The sequence below is a fragment of the Phyllopteryx taeniolatus genome, chromosome 10 (genome assembly GCF_024500385.1).
Source record: "Phyllopteryx taeniolatus isolate TA_2022b chromosome 10, UOR_Ptae_1.2, whole genome shotgun sequence".
Lineage (NCBI taxonomy): Eukaryota > Metazoa > Chordata > Actinopteri > Syngnathiformes > Syngnathidae > Phyllopteryx > Phyllopteryx taeniolatus.
In genome coordinates, this window is record NC_084511.1 from 10288996 (window position 1) to 10307012 (window position 18017).

An 18017-nucleotide genomic window follows, 5' to 3' on the forward strand; every position below is an offset into this window, starting at 1 on the left:
GTGGTCCTCCGGGTTAACGTTGGTCCTTAGGGGGCAGTGTAGTTACTGGCCGCAGTGCTGCGCTTCAACAAGTGCTTCCGGCTGCGGACTTCCTCTTTTGCTCTGCATCGGGACGCGAACATGGTACGAAATGCAGACACGGATATACTTGCAAGAATCGACGTTAATCTCACGGCTAAATAAAACATCGATGCGCCTTGGTGGTTCATATAAGCGAATGACGCTTTTGTACTCGCAACGATGTCATTATTTGCCACATATGTTTGAGTTTTCGGACGAAAACAGGTCCTCTGATTATGCTACCGTATTCGCTAGCTGCTAGCCGTTTTTACCTTTAGCCTGCCTTTCAGGTGTTAAATGTGACCTCTATTTTATTTTTCTGGAGATTATTACATGGCTATGCCACCAACAATGCATACATTGGATTCACAGCGGTAGTATTTCGATGTCAACGTTAAAGCATGCGCTCATACTTTGGCGCTGTTTCCGAGCTTGTGAAGCGTGTACAAATGGTTTGCCAACGTGTACAACTTCATCGATTACACATTTAATTTTCAATTTGTGAATTGGTCGTGTCATAATGTTGACGGTGTCTGGTCGCGATGGCCTCAGGTGAACGTCCCGAAGACCCGCAGGACCTACTGCAAGAAGTGCAAAAAGCACCAACCCCACAAAGTTACCCAGTACAAGAAGGGCAAGGATTCCCTCTATGCTCAGGGTAAGTAGCTTGACAGGTGTTTTTTTTTTTTTTTCTGGATTTAGACTGCATGCATCAAGTGACTTCATCCCCTTTGTTTTTCCTGTGTAGTGTATGCAATAGGGCTTGGAAAGGTGTTGTCACGCTGCATTGCATCATGGTCATAATTGCCATTTCCTTGGCCCACGGGTCTTGCAGTCAGTTTTGTACTCCTTGAATGCTGTCAGCTAGATCCATTCCACACATCCACAAACAGATGTAATTGTGAATATTACTCTGCGGTGGACTAATATGCGGCCCGAGGTTCCGTTCCGCCTATGCGCTCAAAGTCACAGGAGTTGACGAGACCAGAAAAAACTTGCGCCGCTTCTGCTATTAATAAAGTCTTGTTACTTTTACTCTGTTACTATGATCTAAATGTCGCTCGCTACTCTTGGACAGGTGAGCCAGGCAGTGCCTGGTTTTCTCCACACATACCTCTTTAAGAATTAAGGCCAAAAAGTTCGATGTTTGTCTCATCAGACCAGAGAATCTTATTTCTCACCATCTTGGCTTTCATGCGTCTTGCACTGAGAAGAGGCTTCCATCAGGCCACTCTGCCATAAAGCCCCGACTGGTGGAGGGCAGCAGTGATGGTTGACTATCTAGAACTTTCTCCCATCCCCCGACTGCATCTCTGGAGCACGGTGATCTTTGGGTTCTTCTTTACCTCTCTCACCAAGGCTCTTCTCACCCGATTGCTCAATTTGGCCAGCCAGCCAGCTCTAGGAAGGGTTCTGGTCGTCCCAAACGTCTTCCATTTAAGGATTATGAAGGCCACTGTGCTCTTAGGAACCTTAAGTGCAGCAGAACTTATTTTGTAACTTTGGCCAGATCTATGCCTTGCAACAATTCTGTCTCTGAGCTCTTCAGGCAGTTCCTTTGACCTCACAATTCTCATTTACTCTTGACATGCACTGTGAACTGTAAGGTCTTATAGTCAGGTGTCTGGCTTACCTAATCAAGTCCAATCAGTACAGTAATCAAACAGCTGCACTCCAATGAAGGTGTAGAACCATCTCAAGGATGATCAGTAGAAATGGATAGCACCAAGTTAAATGTGTCACATAAAGGGTCTGAATACTTATGGCTGTGTGATATTTTTTTCTTTTTTAATCTGCAAAAATTTCAACAATTGTTTTTGTCTGTCAATATGGGGTGCTGTGTGTACACTGAGGGAAACATAACTTAAATGATTTTAGCAAATTGTTGCAATATAACAAAGAGTGAGAAATTTAAGGGGCTCTGTATACTTTCCGTACCCACTGTATGTGTATGTACATATACAGTGGGTACGGAAAGCACACACCCAAAAGTCCTGGGATGGTTGGTAGGAAAAGAGGCTAATGAGTGCATGTCTTTCAGGTAAGAGGAGATACGACAGGAAGCAGAGCGGCTATGGTGGTCAGACCAAGCCCATCTTCCGTAAAAAGGTGAGTTTAACCTCTTTGAATGATTGCAATGCTCTGCTGTGCCTGACACACACTCTGACTTTGTTTCCAGGCTAAGACAACAAAGAAGATTGTGCTGAGGCTTGAGTGCATGGAGGCCAACTGCAGATCCAAGAGAATGCTGGCCATCAAGCGCTGCAAGCACTTTGAGTTGGGCGGTGACAAGAAGAGGAAGGTAAGACAGACAGAAGGTGCTTCTTTGTTGAGCCAAGATGCTTCTTCGTTGAGCTAGTCTTGGTAACTGGTTCTCCATTAGTGTGAATTTACACTAAAAAGCTTTCAAAGCTCTGGTATAACACACAATTCTATAACAGTAACTCCCATAGGAAAGTAGTAAATGCATTCCAATCTCAAACTGTTCCTCATAAAACCTTTAAGATCACTGTTTTAACATTAAGGTGTCTGCAGGATGACGGTCACCTAGAGCAGTAATTGTCAACTATGGGTGTCAACAGGGTAATAAAACGCGGAGACCCAGTTTTGGTGGATCGCTGACACCTAGTAAAAAAGTTACATTTATTCATTTCCTGATTTTTCCTGGTACAGTGTAGAGGTATACTAAGTTCCCACACGGAACATAGTAGTAGCAACATGACAAGATTTACCCAAAATAAAAATCTGTCTAACGGAAAAGTCTAGTTGGAATGGCCACTTTAACCTGAGTACAACACAACAAGAATGAAATATGTTACAGAAATCACTGAACGTTGACTCATCACAACAGTATCACTGATTGTTCCGGATTATGGGGCGGGGGGAATCCCGCGTCTTACGATACTGGCGTGTCCACATTGAACAGCTGCTTGGTGCATTTAACCAGGGTTGGCAAAATTATATTAATCCATACACAGATATTTTGGATGATGGTACGTCAAAATCTCATATACTGGCACTTTGATGCAGGCTGCAACTGCGTCCACCATTGCAAGGCTGATCTCTAGCCACTATTTTACTCTGTAAAATAAAATAAAGTACAGCTTCTTGCCACTATTTTACTCAAACAATAAAAGGTACAGCTCAGCCTTTGGTGGTAAACATTTGAAAGGGCATTTAAAAATATAATATACTCTACTTGTGAATTTAGAGCCTATTTTTTTTAACAAACAAATCTTTATTAACTTCTGTGAATGTGTGTCGTGGCTTTCCAACAATTGGGAAATGCAGGTCCCAGGGTGACAACAGTTGAACCACTGGCCCAGAGGCTTTTTGAGCTTTTACTTGAGTTCAGGGTTGTGTGGTGCAGACGTGTATTTGTATTATTCATATTGCACTGAGCAGCCAGACCCTTTCCTAGGACATTTCCTTTTCTACAGTTATCATACTTGATGTGCGATTAGTGGTACCATGTGGGTTGTCTCACAGCTTTTAGCTTTAAAAATCAAGCTGCTCTTTGCACAATGATGAAAGTACAAAAGCTGCAGAGTTCATGGAGAGGCAACAAGATAAAGTGGAATTGAAAGTTGAATTACTCAGGCTTCAAAAATGGAATGTAAATAAAGCATGTTCGTCATGCCTCACTGTCCAAATGTCAAACAAGATGACTTTGGTGACGTGACTTGACCCTTTGAACATTTGTTTTCCACTTGCCGCATCTTATAGCCACATTACTGCCATTGACATTGTATTTGAGCAGTTAAAAGAAACATCTATTTTTTTGTTCATCTTGTTTACCCCTTCCTGACACATCTTTGTGTTCTCTCAACAGGGCCAGGTCATCCAGTTCTAAGCTCTGGTGCACTCTTCTGGGTCAAGTTGTCACAATTTTCAATAAATGTGTTCAGATTTACCATACCTCTTCTCAGTCACCTTCGCTGTGCCTTTTGTGATGCTCAATATGAAAAATCAGTCATGCGAGTTTCATTGAAGTGACAAGTTGGTGGCCTATAATGGCACACCATCACAACTCTGCATAGGTTATAATTAGGCTTTACACTAAGGATTTTTGGGGCCGATATGCAAGTTTAAAAAACTGATCCGATCACTAGATGGAGCAATGTGTCTATTTAAATGACTTGTTAATTTACTGCATATAGTTATGTACTGTATACTGAGTATCTTCAAAAGTATTCTAGTCCAGTGATTCCCAACCAGTGTGCCGTGGCACATTAATGTGCCATGAGTGATCTTCAGGTGTGCCGTGGGAAATTATTTTATTAACTGCTCAAAAAATTATTCGTTTCCAAGAAATATGTATCTTTGTTCTATTTATGCCAGTGAGGCATAAGTAACAAAACAAATAAATGCTCTTCTATTAGATGGCAGGAAGTACATAAAGTAATTACTGTATATCTATGTTTTGTGACATTGGTATGTTGGTGTGCTATAAGATTTTCCAATTGTAAAATGTGCCTTGGCTCCATAAAGGTTGGAAATCACTGCTCTAGTCAGGTCATGTATTCTAATCAGTCAGGTCAAACCAACATTGCAACATGACAGAAATAATGGGTGCTAACTTAAGTGTAATTAAATTACTTTATTGTAATTAAATTACTTCTCGCACACACACACACACTGAAACTTTAGCAAGATTCAACATCACACGGCATGTTTACGTACAACCATTACACACACACACACACTGAAACTTTAGCAAGATTCAACATCACACGGCATGTTTACGTACAACCATTAGTGCTAGCACCAGCTTGCTAGGCTACATAACATTTTGTAGCCTGCTTGCGAGCCATACCGTATTAAAAGTTATGTGAACATAACCTCAAGGAATCTTTAAATGAACGTAATCTCCCGAGCACCACCACGCGTTTATCCACATTTTATTCTTATATAATCCACTCGCTGCGTTGTCGCCATGGTGAGGTGTATCCGGTCGCGTTTGAGTTGACGAGAAATCCCTGTGAAAGAGTGGATGTGAAGATTTTATTGCAGTAGTCTGACAGTGTAATCATGAAAAAACAAATTTGTCTTGTAGTCTGATCCAGGCTTTACGTGCTGTCTGTCTCAGACGTGTCGTCTTGTCCCACACCGCTGACGTATTTTTATTTATTATTTTTTAAAATAATTATTGGCTGTCAGACCGATCAGATGGGTGTGAAGTTAATTATAATTGAAAGTTTTTTCTATGATCTATAGAAGTGTCTTTTTCTGGCCATTGCATCTGAATGAATCTCTTTTCATAGCTGCTGGTGGGCATGATCACAAACAGAGCAGTGCCTGAAGGGTTAACGGAGACCCAGTGTCCGATCTGAACACCCACCACCTCATATTGGGGCAGAATCTGCGTGACGTTGCAAAGCGGGGTACACATCTTCCAGCCGGGAGCCGCTTGTAAGGAGAACCTCCGTGGGCCTCCTATCTCCTGTGTGTTGAGTGCTGCTATGGCAAGCCTCCCATTGGACAGAGGCCTCTCCCACACCTCAAAATGCTCTACCTTTGGAGGGGGAGGGGAGTGAAACACACAAACTTAGAATGAATGTAATATTCCACTGTGAGGTGTTTAAGGACCCACCTTGGCTGTGCGGAAGCCCTGTTTTCCCAGCTTGTCCTGGCTGATGGAGATGATGTGGCGGTTCTGCAGCAGCTCCTTCGAGCGCCGACAGATGGACCTCAGGTCGTTTGACATGAGCAGCGGGGCCGCCATGATGGCCCATAGCGCCATATGGGACTCCTGCTGGTCCAGACTCAGGCCAAAGTTCCCGATCACCAGCTAGAAACCATAGAGCGCTTGTCTTAGGGGGTTGACTACAGGCTTAAATCCAAGACGGGTGTACCATATCTGGGTCATTCCAGCCCCCGGGACCGGCTGAGGGTACAATGATGTCCTGATGGGTAACGGTCCAGTCCAGGATGGACTTGATGCTGCTCCATGAGTCGTAGACGTCGGCAAAGTTGCGCCACTGGTTGCAGGTCTCTGCAACGGCGTTGTAGTTCGGCTGGGGGTCACACAGGCTCCAACTTTACCAATGTCTTGATGGTCCAGTTCGAGTATGTTTGGTCACGTGTTTAGTCTTTATACTTCCGCGCTCGCGCGGCCGACAACGCCCGCATTGCATCACGTGACCGACGCATTGGCCTCTCACACGTCAAAAATTTTTGCTGTGCGTAGAATCCCGCGGAGATCACCTCTTGTGATTGGTCCGTTTTAGTCACATGCTGTGATGGTTTCGTCAGCATGCCCCTTGGTTCTACATACCATCTACGCCGCCTTGATTGATTTTGCAGCATAATTAAACATATCATCTGGTCATGTAGGTCCATTTGTTCTTGCAGACACAGTTCCACGATCGTCATTGTTGTTGCTTTGTTTCTTTTTACAGAAAGGAAAGTAAAAACGGCTACTGGAAATGGCCCAAAAATGCAGAGGAAACTCCACCCTGTGTTGTTCTAGCCGACTTGGAGGAGAACTGCAGTACATTTTCAAAATTGAGCTCGAGTATAAAGGCAAATTGCACGCGGGATAGCCGCGGTCGCCGTCCATGCAAGTATAAGGAAGCCTTTACTCACCTTCTGGAAAGGCCACTCGTACAAAGGCCACTCACAAGAATATAGGATGGGTCTTCCGGTTCTGTTCAGAGCTTTGGACATATTCACATAGCCTAAACCAAAACAAATTATATACTATGTTAGACTTCCTTCACTGCCAGTGGGGGTAAAAGCTGTTATTTTTCTGATGCGGAATGGTGGACCAAAGTCAGTCCCAGCAATTCTCCGCCTTGATCAGTAGTATCACGTGGGACGACTCGAATTCCACAATTCCGTATGTTCAATTTTACATTGAATTCTCTCATAGGTGAATAAATGACACCTTTACTACTGTGTCTCTGATGTGACAGTTTTGTGAAAAGGCAGTGTGATCAAGACCGTAAAAGGCTCTCATTTTCCCAACTTTTTTTCCCCCATGTTGCTGTTGCATGGCACAAGCCTGAAAAGAAGTTGAAAATCAAGTCCTTCAGGCAGTAGTCCCGCTCACACAGTTCCCGCAAAGGTGGTGGTGATGAAGTCAACCCTGGCAATTTTCTTGTTCAGATGTTTGCCCGTGAATATTCTCATTCATCCAGGTCATTTCATTCTCGGCATTGAATTGATCGCAACTGGACCGTTCCGTTCGTCTTAGAAGACGTTTTTCCTCGAGCAGGCTTCATCAGTTCATGCAACAAGGCTTAGTTAGGATGCACTAGCCTTCCTTCAGAGGTATTAGCAGGTGGGACAGTGCAATAATAAGGCCACAACTTTGCACAGGTCATATGTTTGACATTGCAGCGATATATTTGTGTAAAACGCAAATAAGTGCTGGGTCTTGTGTTTTGTCTAACGTGCCCATTTTGCTGAGATTCTGTGTGAAAGTGCTTGTAAAAGCCAGGCTTTTCACATTTTTTTCAGGTCTGTCCCGTTTGTAGAGCGGCAACATGGAATGAGTGCAATTCATATAGAGAACAGTGGCAAGGGAAAAAGTATTCAAGTATCTTGTGGTCTTGTAGAAGCAAAACCCCAAAGGCACCCACACCTTTGTTGCACTTCAACAAGGCCATGGTGTTAAAGTTGGGCCAGAGTGCAATTAGTCTCTTTGACGGATATAAACAGCCAACTTGGCTTCGTTGAATAAAAATATTCAGAGTTGGTAGTTGCATTTTTTGTCTTGTATTTGGCCCCACAAATGAACCAGAGAAAACGACTAAGAGGTTCAAATCATCAGTAAGAAGAGTATTCAAACCTTTTAGTTTCCTACTTGACAAAATTATGGAAAACATGTTCCTGCAAATCACAGAATGGACACCTGTTAAAATAGCTGGAGGACATGCTTGCCTTCCTCAAGCAAAGTTCCATCCATGGAGCAGCCATCAAACTTGAGCAGGTCCACTTCCCACTCAGCAAAGGTCTGAGCGTCTGTGTCATAGTGACCCAGACTGCCAGGGTATCCGGCACAGGTGGTTCTGCCCACATCTGCATAGATGCCCAACTTCAGACCCTTTGAATGCACCTGGAACCAAAGCTGTTACGTTCAAACTGAGAGTCTCCAGGAGTGGTCAGTATTGCAATAAGAATTTTACATGATTTAAAAACTGTTACAGGAGATTGAATGCAAAGATACTTAAAAATTAAATACAACTGAACTGTAATCAAATGTTCTGTCCTGCATTACTACTAAAGGGAGTTTGGTACCACACTGAGAATCACTGGCCAATACAGCAGTGAATAGAATACAGATAAAGGCCCTTGTGGGATTAATATTCACCTCACTCATCTTTTGTATACAAAGCACTCACATAGTCGGCCAGTTTCTTGATGCCCCCCTGGAACCTGCGAGGGTCCGCTTGCAGGCGGCCCCCTGCGTCTCGACTCGGACCCATCCAGCAGTCGTCAATGCAGACATACCGGTAGCCGGCCTCCTTCCAGCCCTCAGCTGCCATGATGTCTGCCATCTGCATGTACAGACGTTCACTAGGAGAACACAAAATATGTTAGGATATCATTACTGTATGTTTACTGTCACATACATGGGAAATATCTATATGTCCATTTTGATCAGTGTATGGTAGGAACCGGAGTCTTATCACAACATACAGCTAGAGTGTATATAAAAAGTCTACACACCCCTGTTCAAATGCCAGGTTTTTGTGATATAAAAATTGAGATCCAATTAACCTCATTTAATTTATTTATATTTCAAAACATTGCATGTGGACAACATTACAGATTTGTTAGTTCTGTCATTTTAATTCATACTTGCGTATAGTTGACTTTTTGAAGCTCAAATTACTCAAGGATCTATTGATTAAATCACTGATTCCCAACCATGTGAAATTATCCAATTTCACCTAACCGGTCTGTAAATTATTAACAAATAACGTCCATTTTTCATCTACAGTGTGTCGCGACGTAGTTGGTCACATCTTTGACAGGCATAACAGTGAATTGCTTTTCCACTAGATGGCAGAAAACTACTATTAATGATGGAACCACCTGTTGCCCTTTGTAGAAGGAAAAGCTTTGTGTTCAACTAAACAAGGCCAGATTTCACACCGAGTGCATTGTTGTTTTTTTTCTTGCTAAATTGAGATTTTGTATACTTGTGACATTAATTTTTTGTCAAACTGGTGTGCCGCGAGATTTTCAACTGTAAAATATGTGCTTTGACTCAATAAAAATTGGGCAACACTGTCTTAGATGAATGGCTGAAAGTTAATATATGTAGTTTTCTCGTTAATGGCCAGTTGCAACTGTCCCAAAATTAAAAACTGAAAAAAGTGTTTCCGCCCGGTTTCGAACCGGGGACCTTTCGCGTGTGAGGCGAACGTGATAACCACTACACTACGGAAACTGGTTTATTAGTGGGCCTACAATTGTATTAGTGAGTGAATGTCGCAAAACCGCGCGGGCAGAAATTCTCGACACTCTTCCTTGACATGGCTCACCTTTCACGGCTAAATTCGTGACGCTCCAGGCGGAATTAAGCGACGACACGAAATGCTTAGTGTTGGTCGCTACTGTATGATTGCAGGGATTCGCGTTGTTGCTGTCAGTTTCCGTAGTGTAGTGGTTATCACGTTCGCCTCACACGCGAAAGGTCCCCGGTTCGAAACCGGGCGGAAACACAGCTATGTTTTTAAATATTTTGTGACAGTTGCAGGTAAACTACACCCTTTAAAAAAAAAGCACAATTGTTTTTTTCTCTTCGTCTTCATTTAACAGGCCTTTTGCGTCATACCTAATGCAGTTTTCCGGGTCCGCGTCGCAGTCGGTGTTACACATGAACCTCTCCCAGTGCAGCCAACCCATCGTGGGGGTCCTCGCCAGGCCGTTGTCGAGAGCTACGCCGTGGCTCCACAAACCCACGACAAACAGCATCCACGGGCAGGCTGCGAGGGACATATTTTTTTATTTCTCCGGCATAGCATTACATTTTCCGGCTGTTTTTGGTCAACAGTACTTCCTGGCTTCGGGATTTCCCCGCCTGTCTCAGTTGATTGACATTAATCTTACCCAATGACGTGGGAGCTCGTCTTTACTAGCGAGGCGATTGGACATTTAAGACATTTAGACGTCCACATGGACATTTCAACGTCTCGCTATCAGCTACGTTTGCAACCAAGAAACGCGAGTCCCCAGGCATCAAGGAACGTTTGACATCAAAGTTCGTTGGAACGAAGCCATGCTTTATAGCAGGGGTGTCAAACTCATTTTTGTCACGGGCCACATCGTAGTGACTTCCCTCGGGGGGGGGGGGGGGGCGCTACTGTGAACCCATATAAATGAAAGATTACCTCATATACTGTAATTACATATAGTATACACAACAGATTGATGAATAGCCAGTTTTGAAATCAGAAGCCTATAAAAACATGTTTTCAACTATTAAATTTCTTTTCAAAGGGGGATTGGTAAAAAAAAAAAAAATGCTTGCAAATATCTCAATGGCATTACACCAGAACACAATGAGCAATTTTGATTTGCTTTCGCGGGCCACATAAAATGATGTGGCCGGCCGGATCTGGCACACGGGCCACCAGTTTGACACCAGTGCTTTATAGCATTCAGTTTCGAGTTCAAGCAACCTCACAAGGGTCACGGGAGTGCTGGAACCTATCCCAGCTATCTTCGGGCAGGAGGCGGGGTACACCATGAACTGGTTGCCAGCCAATCGCAGGGCACATAGAAACAAACAACCATTCGCACTCACATTAACACCTACGGGCAATTTAGAGTCTTCAATGAACCTACCATGCATGTTTTTGGGATGTGGGAGGAAACCGGATTGCGTGCGTTGTGTGTGCGTGTGTGACACCATATAAATAGGGCTAATTTTGCCATATCATTGCCAAAACAACAATAGAAACAGATGCAACTTACTGCATGGTGTTTTCTCAAGTTACAAGTGGGGTGAAATATCCAAGTTTGGGCAGTCATAATTTAAGAGCTGCATGACAAAGCTGTTGTTTTTTGGAGTCTGTAAAGTAAACACTGCTAGCGCTGCTGTTCCCCCCCCCAAATGAGTCATTGTGATTAGCTCGTGAAGGCTACTTGCGTGGTCATGTAACTGCCTTGTGTCGTCTGATTGGTGAATTGGAGTCAAATGACATTAGTGATTGGCGCAATGGGCGCCCTCTGCGGAAGTCGAAGCTGGAGATGCGCACAAGCAAGAATGGCTTAATAATAGTAGCGAACGGTATGTCGATTATTGTAACGGAGTAAAAGTATCGATCCTTCTTCACATAAATACTCAAGTTAAAGTAAAAAGTACGTGGCATTTAAAGTACTCCGACAAGTACAGTTGATCGAAAACATTACTTGAGCAAATGTAACGGAGTAAATGTAACGCGTTACTACCCACCTCTGTATATACCTCCCTATATATATATATATATATATATATATATATATATATATATATGTATATATATACTGTATTAATATAGTATAGTAAATATATTAGCTACATTGTCTAGGCACTTCGTATGTGTTTCTGCTTGGGGGAGCATATCGAGGACACACAATATGGTATTAACAACCACTAATGAATGTTGTTGCCGCTGGTTGTCTGTCAAAATTTGTGAAAATCAGACTGCACCACATTTAAAAAATAAGATCACTACAATTGCAAAGGTGGGAGCACTCGTCAGAGATGAGTATAAAACGGTGCTATTTCATGGCAATATTTGAAACTGAAAATTAAATCAAGCTTGTTTTTCTTTTTCGATAATACGCTAAACTGTGTTAAATTGTACTGTAAACGTATGTTAATACCGCATTCTTATATATCTTTTTGTAGGAACTGGATGGGGATATTAATGGTGCAACAATTCATGTATCTATATTGAATCGTTCGATACAGTGGTCACGGTTCAGTACACACTAAATGACAATACGTCATGTTAAATTTACCGTATAAATCTCTGATGATGAGGAACTTATTGTTGTGCGCAGATCTTCTATGCTGCTCCTCTCCAATTCATTCTGAAGGGTGCATTTGGAAATTCACCCCGACGCCCTAACTCTACTCTCAGCGTGCACGTTCCCGACTGCAGCAGAGCAGCGCCTGAGAATATTTCCGAACACACTTTTGATGATTTAACTCACGGTCTGACAGAAGCTGTGGAGGATTGGAAGTTAGTGCGACCAAATATACAGGTACATCTCAGTAAATTAGAATGTGGTAGTTCTCAGGGCATTGAATTGATTGCACCTGAACTGTTCTGTTTGTCTTAGAAGACGTTTCACCTCTCACCCGAGCAGTCTTCCTCAGTTCATGCAACAAGGTTTAGTTAGTACACACTAGCCGGTGTTGGTGGGGAAGACTCAATTATTTATGCTCCAACTCAGAGGCATGCCCCACACCACGTGTGGAATAATTCTCTTGGAATCCAAAAAAAGCAACAACAAAGGACGGCATTGTGTGGGTAGGAGATAGGTGATGTCGTAAGCCCCCTCCTCTGTTAAGTGATGTTTTTTCCACCTTTGTGTATTTAGCCTCTCTCACTCCTCTTTCAAACCATCTGTCTTCCCTGTCCACAGTCTACGCATTTTTGTCCTCAAAAGAGTGCTGTTTCTCTTGGAGGTGCAGGTAGACAGTTGAGTCTTGACCTGAGGAGTTTGCCCGTCTATGTTGTGCCATCCGTCTGCTCAGTGGTTACTTGGTTTCCCCAATGTATGGATCAGCATACACTGCATGTATGGTGTCCGGTCTTTGGGGTGTACCAGCCTTTGTCTCAGGGTGTTACCAGGTTTGAAGTGGACCGGAATGATGTGTTGGTTGAAAATCCTTCTGTTTCTCAGACAGAGCTGATACATACAGAATGACAATATTGTTCGGTCTGTCACTCTTTTCTTTCTCATCCACCTAGCTCCTGTCCCTTCTCCTTTTGTCTCCAATGTGGACATCACAGTCCAAAAAAAGGCAACTCATTGTCTTTGACATCCTCACGTGTGAACATGATGTTATTGTCCACTGAGTTAATGTGTTCGGTAAAGGCTTGTGCTTCTTGGCTTTCGATTTTAATTTAACCCATGTGTAGTCCACATACAGTATCTGTGCCAATGACTTGGACTTGTTCCCTGAAAGGAGTTCAGAGCTCTCCTTTCCATGTCCTCCATGTACAGGTTTAACTACGATGTGAGAGACCGGGCAGCCCATAGCAAAAACATGGTTTTGTCTGTAAAATGTTCCCATGAAATGGAAATATGTGATTTTAACATGTCTTCTAAGACAGTCCAGTTGCGATCGATTCAATGCACTGAGAATTAAATGACCTGGATGAATGAGAAAGGTCACAGGCCAAGAATATGGTAGAAAAGTCAATTTAGTTCAGTACTCATACATTATATAGATTCATGAAACAGTTGGGGAAATACTCAGAGTGCAAATTCCTGCTTAAATTTCAACATTCAAAATCATTTTTTTTTTTTTTTTAATAAGGCAAGAAAATTTCTCTCTTCTGGATCGAAAAAATATCGAACCGAACTGAGAATTTTGTGTATTGTTGCCCCCCTAATTTACATGTATATTTAAACAATGAACCTCCAGAAATGGTGGTGTAATGTTCTTTATGTTTGAGAAGAGGTATACTAGCTATGTGGCCAAGTTAAATTTCATCATGCTGTTGCTTTAGCACAAATGCATTTGAAAGTCCACACTTATGAGCTTGTTTTCGTTAATTTATGATTTAAAAATGGATAGGGAACTTATAGCGTCACATTGCATGCTGGTTAAATGGATGCAAAAATAATTGTGCAGTTACGATTCGCAAACATCTCTGATTTCTTTATTATTATTACATTATTAGAGACTACCCACAAACAAAAGACTCATTCATCACAGACGTTAAATGAAATGCAATTTGACTAGTAATTTGACACCATGATATGAAAAACCAAACGAATGGAGTGTTACTGAGTGAAACTGCCACCCCTTCTCACAAACACGCAGAGAGATAGATGAGTTTTGCTCAATGTCTCGCAGCTGCTGCGAATGCAACAAGACAGCTGCTGCTTTGATTATATGTTAATTGTTGCTGGCGCGTCGGACTCATTTATTAAAAACAGCAGTATGTGTAAGTGCTGTTTTCAAATCAACACAAACCCTCACCCAACACAAATAAAAGGGTATCAGCGATGGCAAATATGAAAAATGATAACTCAGCATACAACCGGAACATACTCAGTATAATGTAGCTAAAGTGACAATAGAGTATGTCACCATGTTTGTCATCAAAGTAGAGGTGGATGATTTTATTGCTTCATTCAGGTTTAATGCTCCAAAAAAAAAAATCTATATTTATCACGAATATAAATATAGCGAACACGAATAGCGAAAATCTGCGAGCAATTGACACCCCCTCAGAAAATATATTTATTTCAGATAGATGCCACCAGGTTCTTTGTACACTTGCATGGCAGTTAACATCGCCTCATGTGTCTGTACAGTACTGTAATCCTCTCTGACTGTATGCAAAAGAGCACCAAATATGACATTTCATCAAAATGTCGCATAATTAGAGGCCTCCATCAGGGACAGGCCTGATGCAAACTATTTGTCATTCGTCACAGGTCATACAAGATCCAGTGAGTGAAGGCGTGGAGGCTCTAAATGTCAGATTTCATTTTGACGCGCTGGCCTCTGCGTGATGAATGCACGTATTGCTTGAATGTGTTGTTTTGTGCTTGTAAAAAACAACAGATCTGTGTTTTTTTTTTTTTCCTTTTTCTTTATTACCACACGACACTGACGTTAATTGAGAGTGGTGACAGATTGGTTTGCTTCGTCTGCCCTCAGGACTCTAACAGTCATCCATCGCCTTCCCTTTTCTTGGGCTCCATCCCAAATAATTGAGGAGGGCTTGTGTGAGGAATCTTTGCAATTTGGTCATCTGTTGTGACAGACACAAATATACTATAGCTCCACCTGACACGATAAAGCTGACAAACCATTTTCTCAGCGGCCTTTTCCTCATTTCGGTGGTGGGTGAGGTACTCCCCGGACTGGTCACCAGCCAATCACAGGGCACATATAGACAAACTAGCATTTGCGCTCACCTTCACACCTACGGACAATTTCAATGAACCTCTCATGAATGTGTTTGGAATGTGGGAGGCTGTCCGAGTACCTGGAGACAACTTGAGCACTTTGATTCACATCAGTTATTCGGCGCAATTGCGATGTGCAGTTGGCTAGCTAGTTTTGCTTACGCCCTGAAAATGCATCTTCCCTTTGGCTAGTCCACTGGTGTGGTTGTTTTAGAGTGCCTCGTTGTCGATCGTTAGTATACGTATGTCACAAAGAGAAGGCAGAAATAGCAAGGCGAGGGGAACTTTAAAAAAAAGCCCAGAAGAGTGAAGGAAAAACAAGTCAGACTTTACAGCCGCCATGTGAACCAGGGCTTTGGGCTGGCGGGGCTCTTTAGAGTGCCTCATTGTCGGCCGTGAGTGCGCGCACATCAAGGCGAGAAGTTAGAATAGCCAGGGGAAGAAAAAAAAGGACCACTTTGGAGCGCCTCGTCATGGCATGGAAACGTTCCCCGATTAGCCGATGGGAAACAGTATATTCCAGTCACCGTAGACTTTAACCCGATATATTTTTTGAAGCTCAAACATGTAGTTATGTGACGACATAAGAAACAACGCAAGAAGAAGTAGCATCAATTTTTCCAGGTCGTAGCAGTGATTATTTGGTTGACAGTTGACAGTAGAGCGGGGCGTGGTTTTAGCACATTCAGTTGATACGCCCTCGGTGTTTGAGAGCTGAGACAAAAGCATGTAATTGACCTTTTTTTTGTTAGGGTTGTTAACAAGACTTCAAAAAACTAGACTTGTATTTTCATTTTACATGGACAAACAAACACATAAACACCCCCCATCCCATTCCATCAAAAGAAATGTGTATTAACTGTAATTATGTCAGTTCATAGATGTTATTGTCCACACACAACTGCTGATCCCATTTGAACTGCATTGCTAACCAAATCAGCTGCACCTACTGAGGCACATTAAATGTGGGTTGTTTGCAGCCAGACGCTTTCTTATGTCACAGTTAAGTTCCATTTCTGGCTCTATGGTCATCATTACACTTTTCCTCTTTGTCAATGTAAAAAAAGCCAAAGAAAAAGCAACTTGAGTTCATCCTTGAGATGCTCACTGAGCTCAAGTCTCACAAAATTAGCTGTTGGCATCCATGATAACCTTTTGGAGGGTCTAGTGTATATACAGTATATGACTATTTTTTTGAGGATAGTTTTCTCTCTCCCACATAAAAACAAATAATATCACGCTGCAGCTCCTTACCTCATAGATGACATCGTTTTATTGCCGTGTTCGGTGATGAAAGTAATAAAAGAGCCCAGAGAGGAGCAGGTTGTCCACTTTTGTTGTTCCCTGCTGATGGTGGAAGCTTCTCATTCCACCCCCCACCCTATGGATTTTTAACTCCAAGTGCTCTATGTTTTATGCATTCACATTACATTTGACCTTAATAGATAAAAAGTGTTAGCAATGAAATGTGCATTTCAGAAGGCTTACCCCCCCCCCCCCCCCTGCAACCCCCCCCCCCCCCCCTTCCAAAAAAAACAAAAAACCACACGGATCCAGGATTTTATGAACAGCATCTCCATGGTAACGAGGCATCCTAGATCCCATGATAGCAATTGCATGTTGCTCCACACATATCCCAACTGTTTACAGACCTGTGGGCCCCTGCTCATTACTCCATGTTACAAAGTTTAATTTTGATGTGTGCAACACATTTCTATAAGCATTGCACATATTTAGCATTAGCATTGATACTAGTGCCATCCTGAGTGACAAGCAGCTTTTTTTTTTTTTTTTATTGTTTTTTTTTTTTTGCACTCTGTTGCTAGCCAAAATGTGCATTAGTGGCATTAAAGATGATATTTATCATCTTGAAAATAATCAGCAAGAATACTAACATATGATCTCTCCATGATGTTTAATCGGTCCATTACACAACTTTTTTTTTGAATGCTCATTTGTACAATAAAGGAACCAACAGCTGGAGTCCCAGATAATGAATTCTTATTATGACATACAGTGTGTTGCTTCCTTCTTGACATCCTTGATACTTTTCTCCTCGCTTCCAAGCATCAGCTCTTGCTGCTATTTTGGTAAACACAGGCTTTTCTCCACCTGCCCGTCCATCACACACGCGAGTCGGAGTGAGCCTAATGCCCACGAGAGCTGTCTTATCGCCTCGGCACTCCGACTCAACGCTGCGGCTCGGCTGGTGCAGATGAGCCAAGAGGGTATTAATGGCTTCCCCCAGGAGACGCTGCTGGGACATACACATACACGTGTGCTGTATGCCGGATGTTGAACAATGACTTATTCTTTCCTAAAACTGCACAAATCTCCTCCTGCAGAGCTTGCCTAGCTTGTGTTTTTGCACCCCAGACTTCACGATGTCTCCCAGCTGACTTCACTAAAGTTAAAAAACAGCAAAATCCACAGAAAAGTTGAAACATTTTTGTGTCGATTCTCAGATTGTCCAGGGATAGAGAAATCAGTCACGACAGGACTTTGGAAGATATTTGGAATTTGTTGGTGTTTCCATTTCTGACCACAGAGTTGTGACTTATTGTTTTAGTGTAAAACAACTGAACTTTCATATCATGGCTGGAAAAAACACCAACAGTGGATATGAAAAGGCTCCACATCCTTGCTCAAATGCCAGGTTTTTGTGGTATACTGTTTCAACAATGACAACAAAATAAATCATTTCAAAATGTTTTCCACCATTAAAGTCCTGAGATTTCTTTTCTAACAGATGCCTGCCTGAATGTCTGCTTTGTGCTACCACTGAATTCTATTTGGAACTGTTCATACTTCCGTCCACCTTCACAGGTTTTAAAAACAGGCCACACAAATGTTTA

General features: G+C 42.4%; 2 protein-coding genes and 2 non-coding genes across 5 annotated transcripts; 2 read left to right on the forward strand and 2 right to left on the reverse strand.

Moving 5' to 3' along the window:
* The first annotated feature begins 5 nt into the window (after positions 1-5).
* On the forward strand, positions 6-3978 carry rpl36a (ribosomal protein L36A). Its single transcript, XM_061787937.1, has 5 exons — positions 6-123; positions 613-718; positions 2102-2169; positions 2240-2362; positions 3893-3978. Exons 1-5 carry the CDS (start codon positions 121-123, stop codon positions 3911-3913), a joined length of 321 nt encoding a protein of 106 aa, XP_061643921.1. The 5' UTR covers positions 6-120; the 3' UTR covers positions 3914-3978.
* A 163-nt stretch (positions 3979-4141) lies between these two features.
* gla (galactosidase, alpha) lies at positions 4142-10089 on the reverse strand. Of its 2 annotated transcripts, XM_061787935.1 has the most exons (8): positions 9851-10089; positions 8409-8583; positions 7948-8122; positions 6649-6740; positions 5916-6077; positions 5654-5851; positions 5402-5575; positions 4142-5039 (listed from the first exon to the last, which is right to left on the reverse strand). In XM_061787935.1, exons 1-8 carry the CDS (start codon positions 10012-10014, stop codon positions 4968-4970), a joined length of 1212 nt encoding a protein of 403 aa, XP_061643919.1. In that variant the 5' UTR covers positions 10015-10089; the 3' UTR covers positions 4142-4967. The 2 variants fall into 2 exon arrangements, with proteins under 2 accessions (XP_061643919.1, XP_061643918.1); XM_061787934.1 differs by having other exon boundaries at positions 4142-5575.
* On the reverse strand, positions 9391-9463 carry trnav-cac (transfer RNA valine (anticodon CAC)). The gene has a single exon. It is a non-coding gene; the product is annotated as a tRNA-Val (tRNA).
* Positions 9665-9737, forward strand: trnav-cac (transfer RNA valine (anticodon CAC)). The gene has a single exon. It is a non-coding gene; the product is annotated as a tRNA-Val (tRNA).
* Positions 10090-18017: the final 7928 nt, after the last annotated feature.

Bases quoted from the DNA above. Each gene is read 5' to 3' on its own strand.
- rpl36a (XM_061787937.1), top strand. The intron at 719-2,101 runs GTAAGTAGCTTG...CATGTCTTTCAG, and splicing joins GGATTCCCTCTATGCTCAGG to GTAAGAGGAGATACGACAGG. The intron at 2,363-3,892 runs GTAAGACAGACA...TTCTCTCAACAG, and splicing joins GCGGTGACAAGAAGAGGAAG to GGCCAGGTCATCCAGTTCTA.
- gla (XM_061787934.1), bottom strand. From the start codon at position 10,014: ATGTCCCTCGCAGCCTGCCCGTGGATGCTGTTTGTCGTGGGTTTGTGG. The intron at 8,123-8,408 runs GTGAGTGCTTTG...CTTTGGTTCCAG, and splicing joins TCAAGAAACTGGCCGACTAT to GTGCATTCAAAGGGTCTGAA. The intron at 5,576-5,653 runs GTGGGTCCTTAA...CCCCCTCCAAAG, and splicing joins AGGGCTTCCGCACAGCCAAG to GTAGAGCATTTTGAGGTGTG.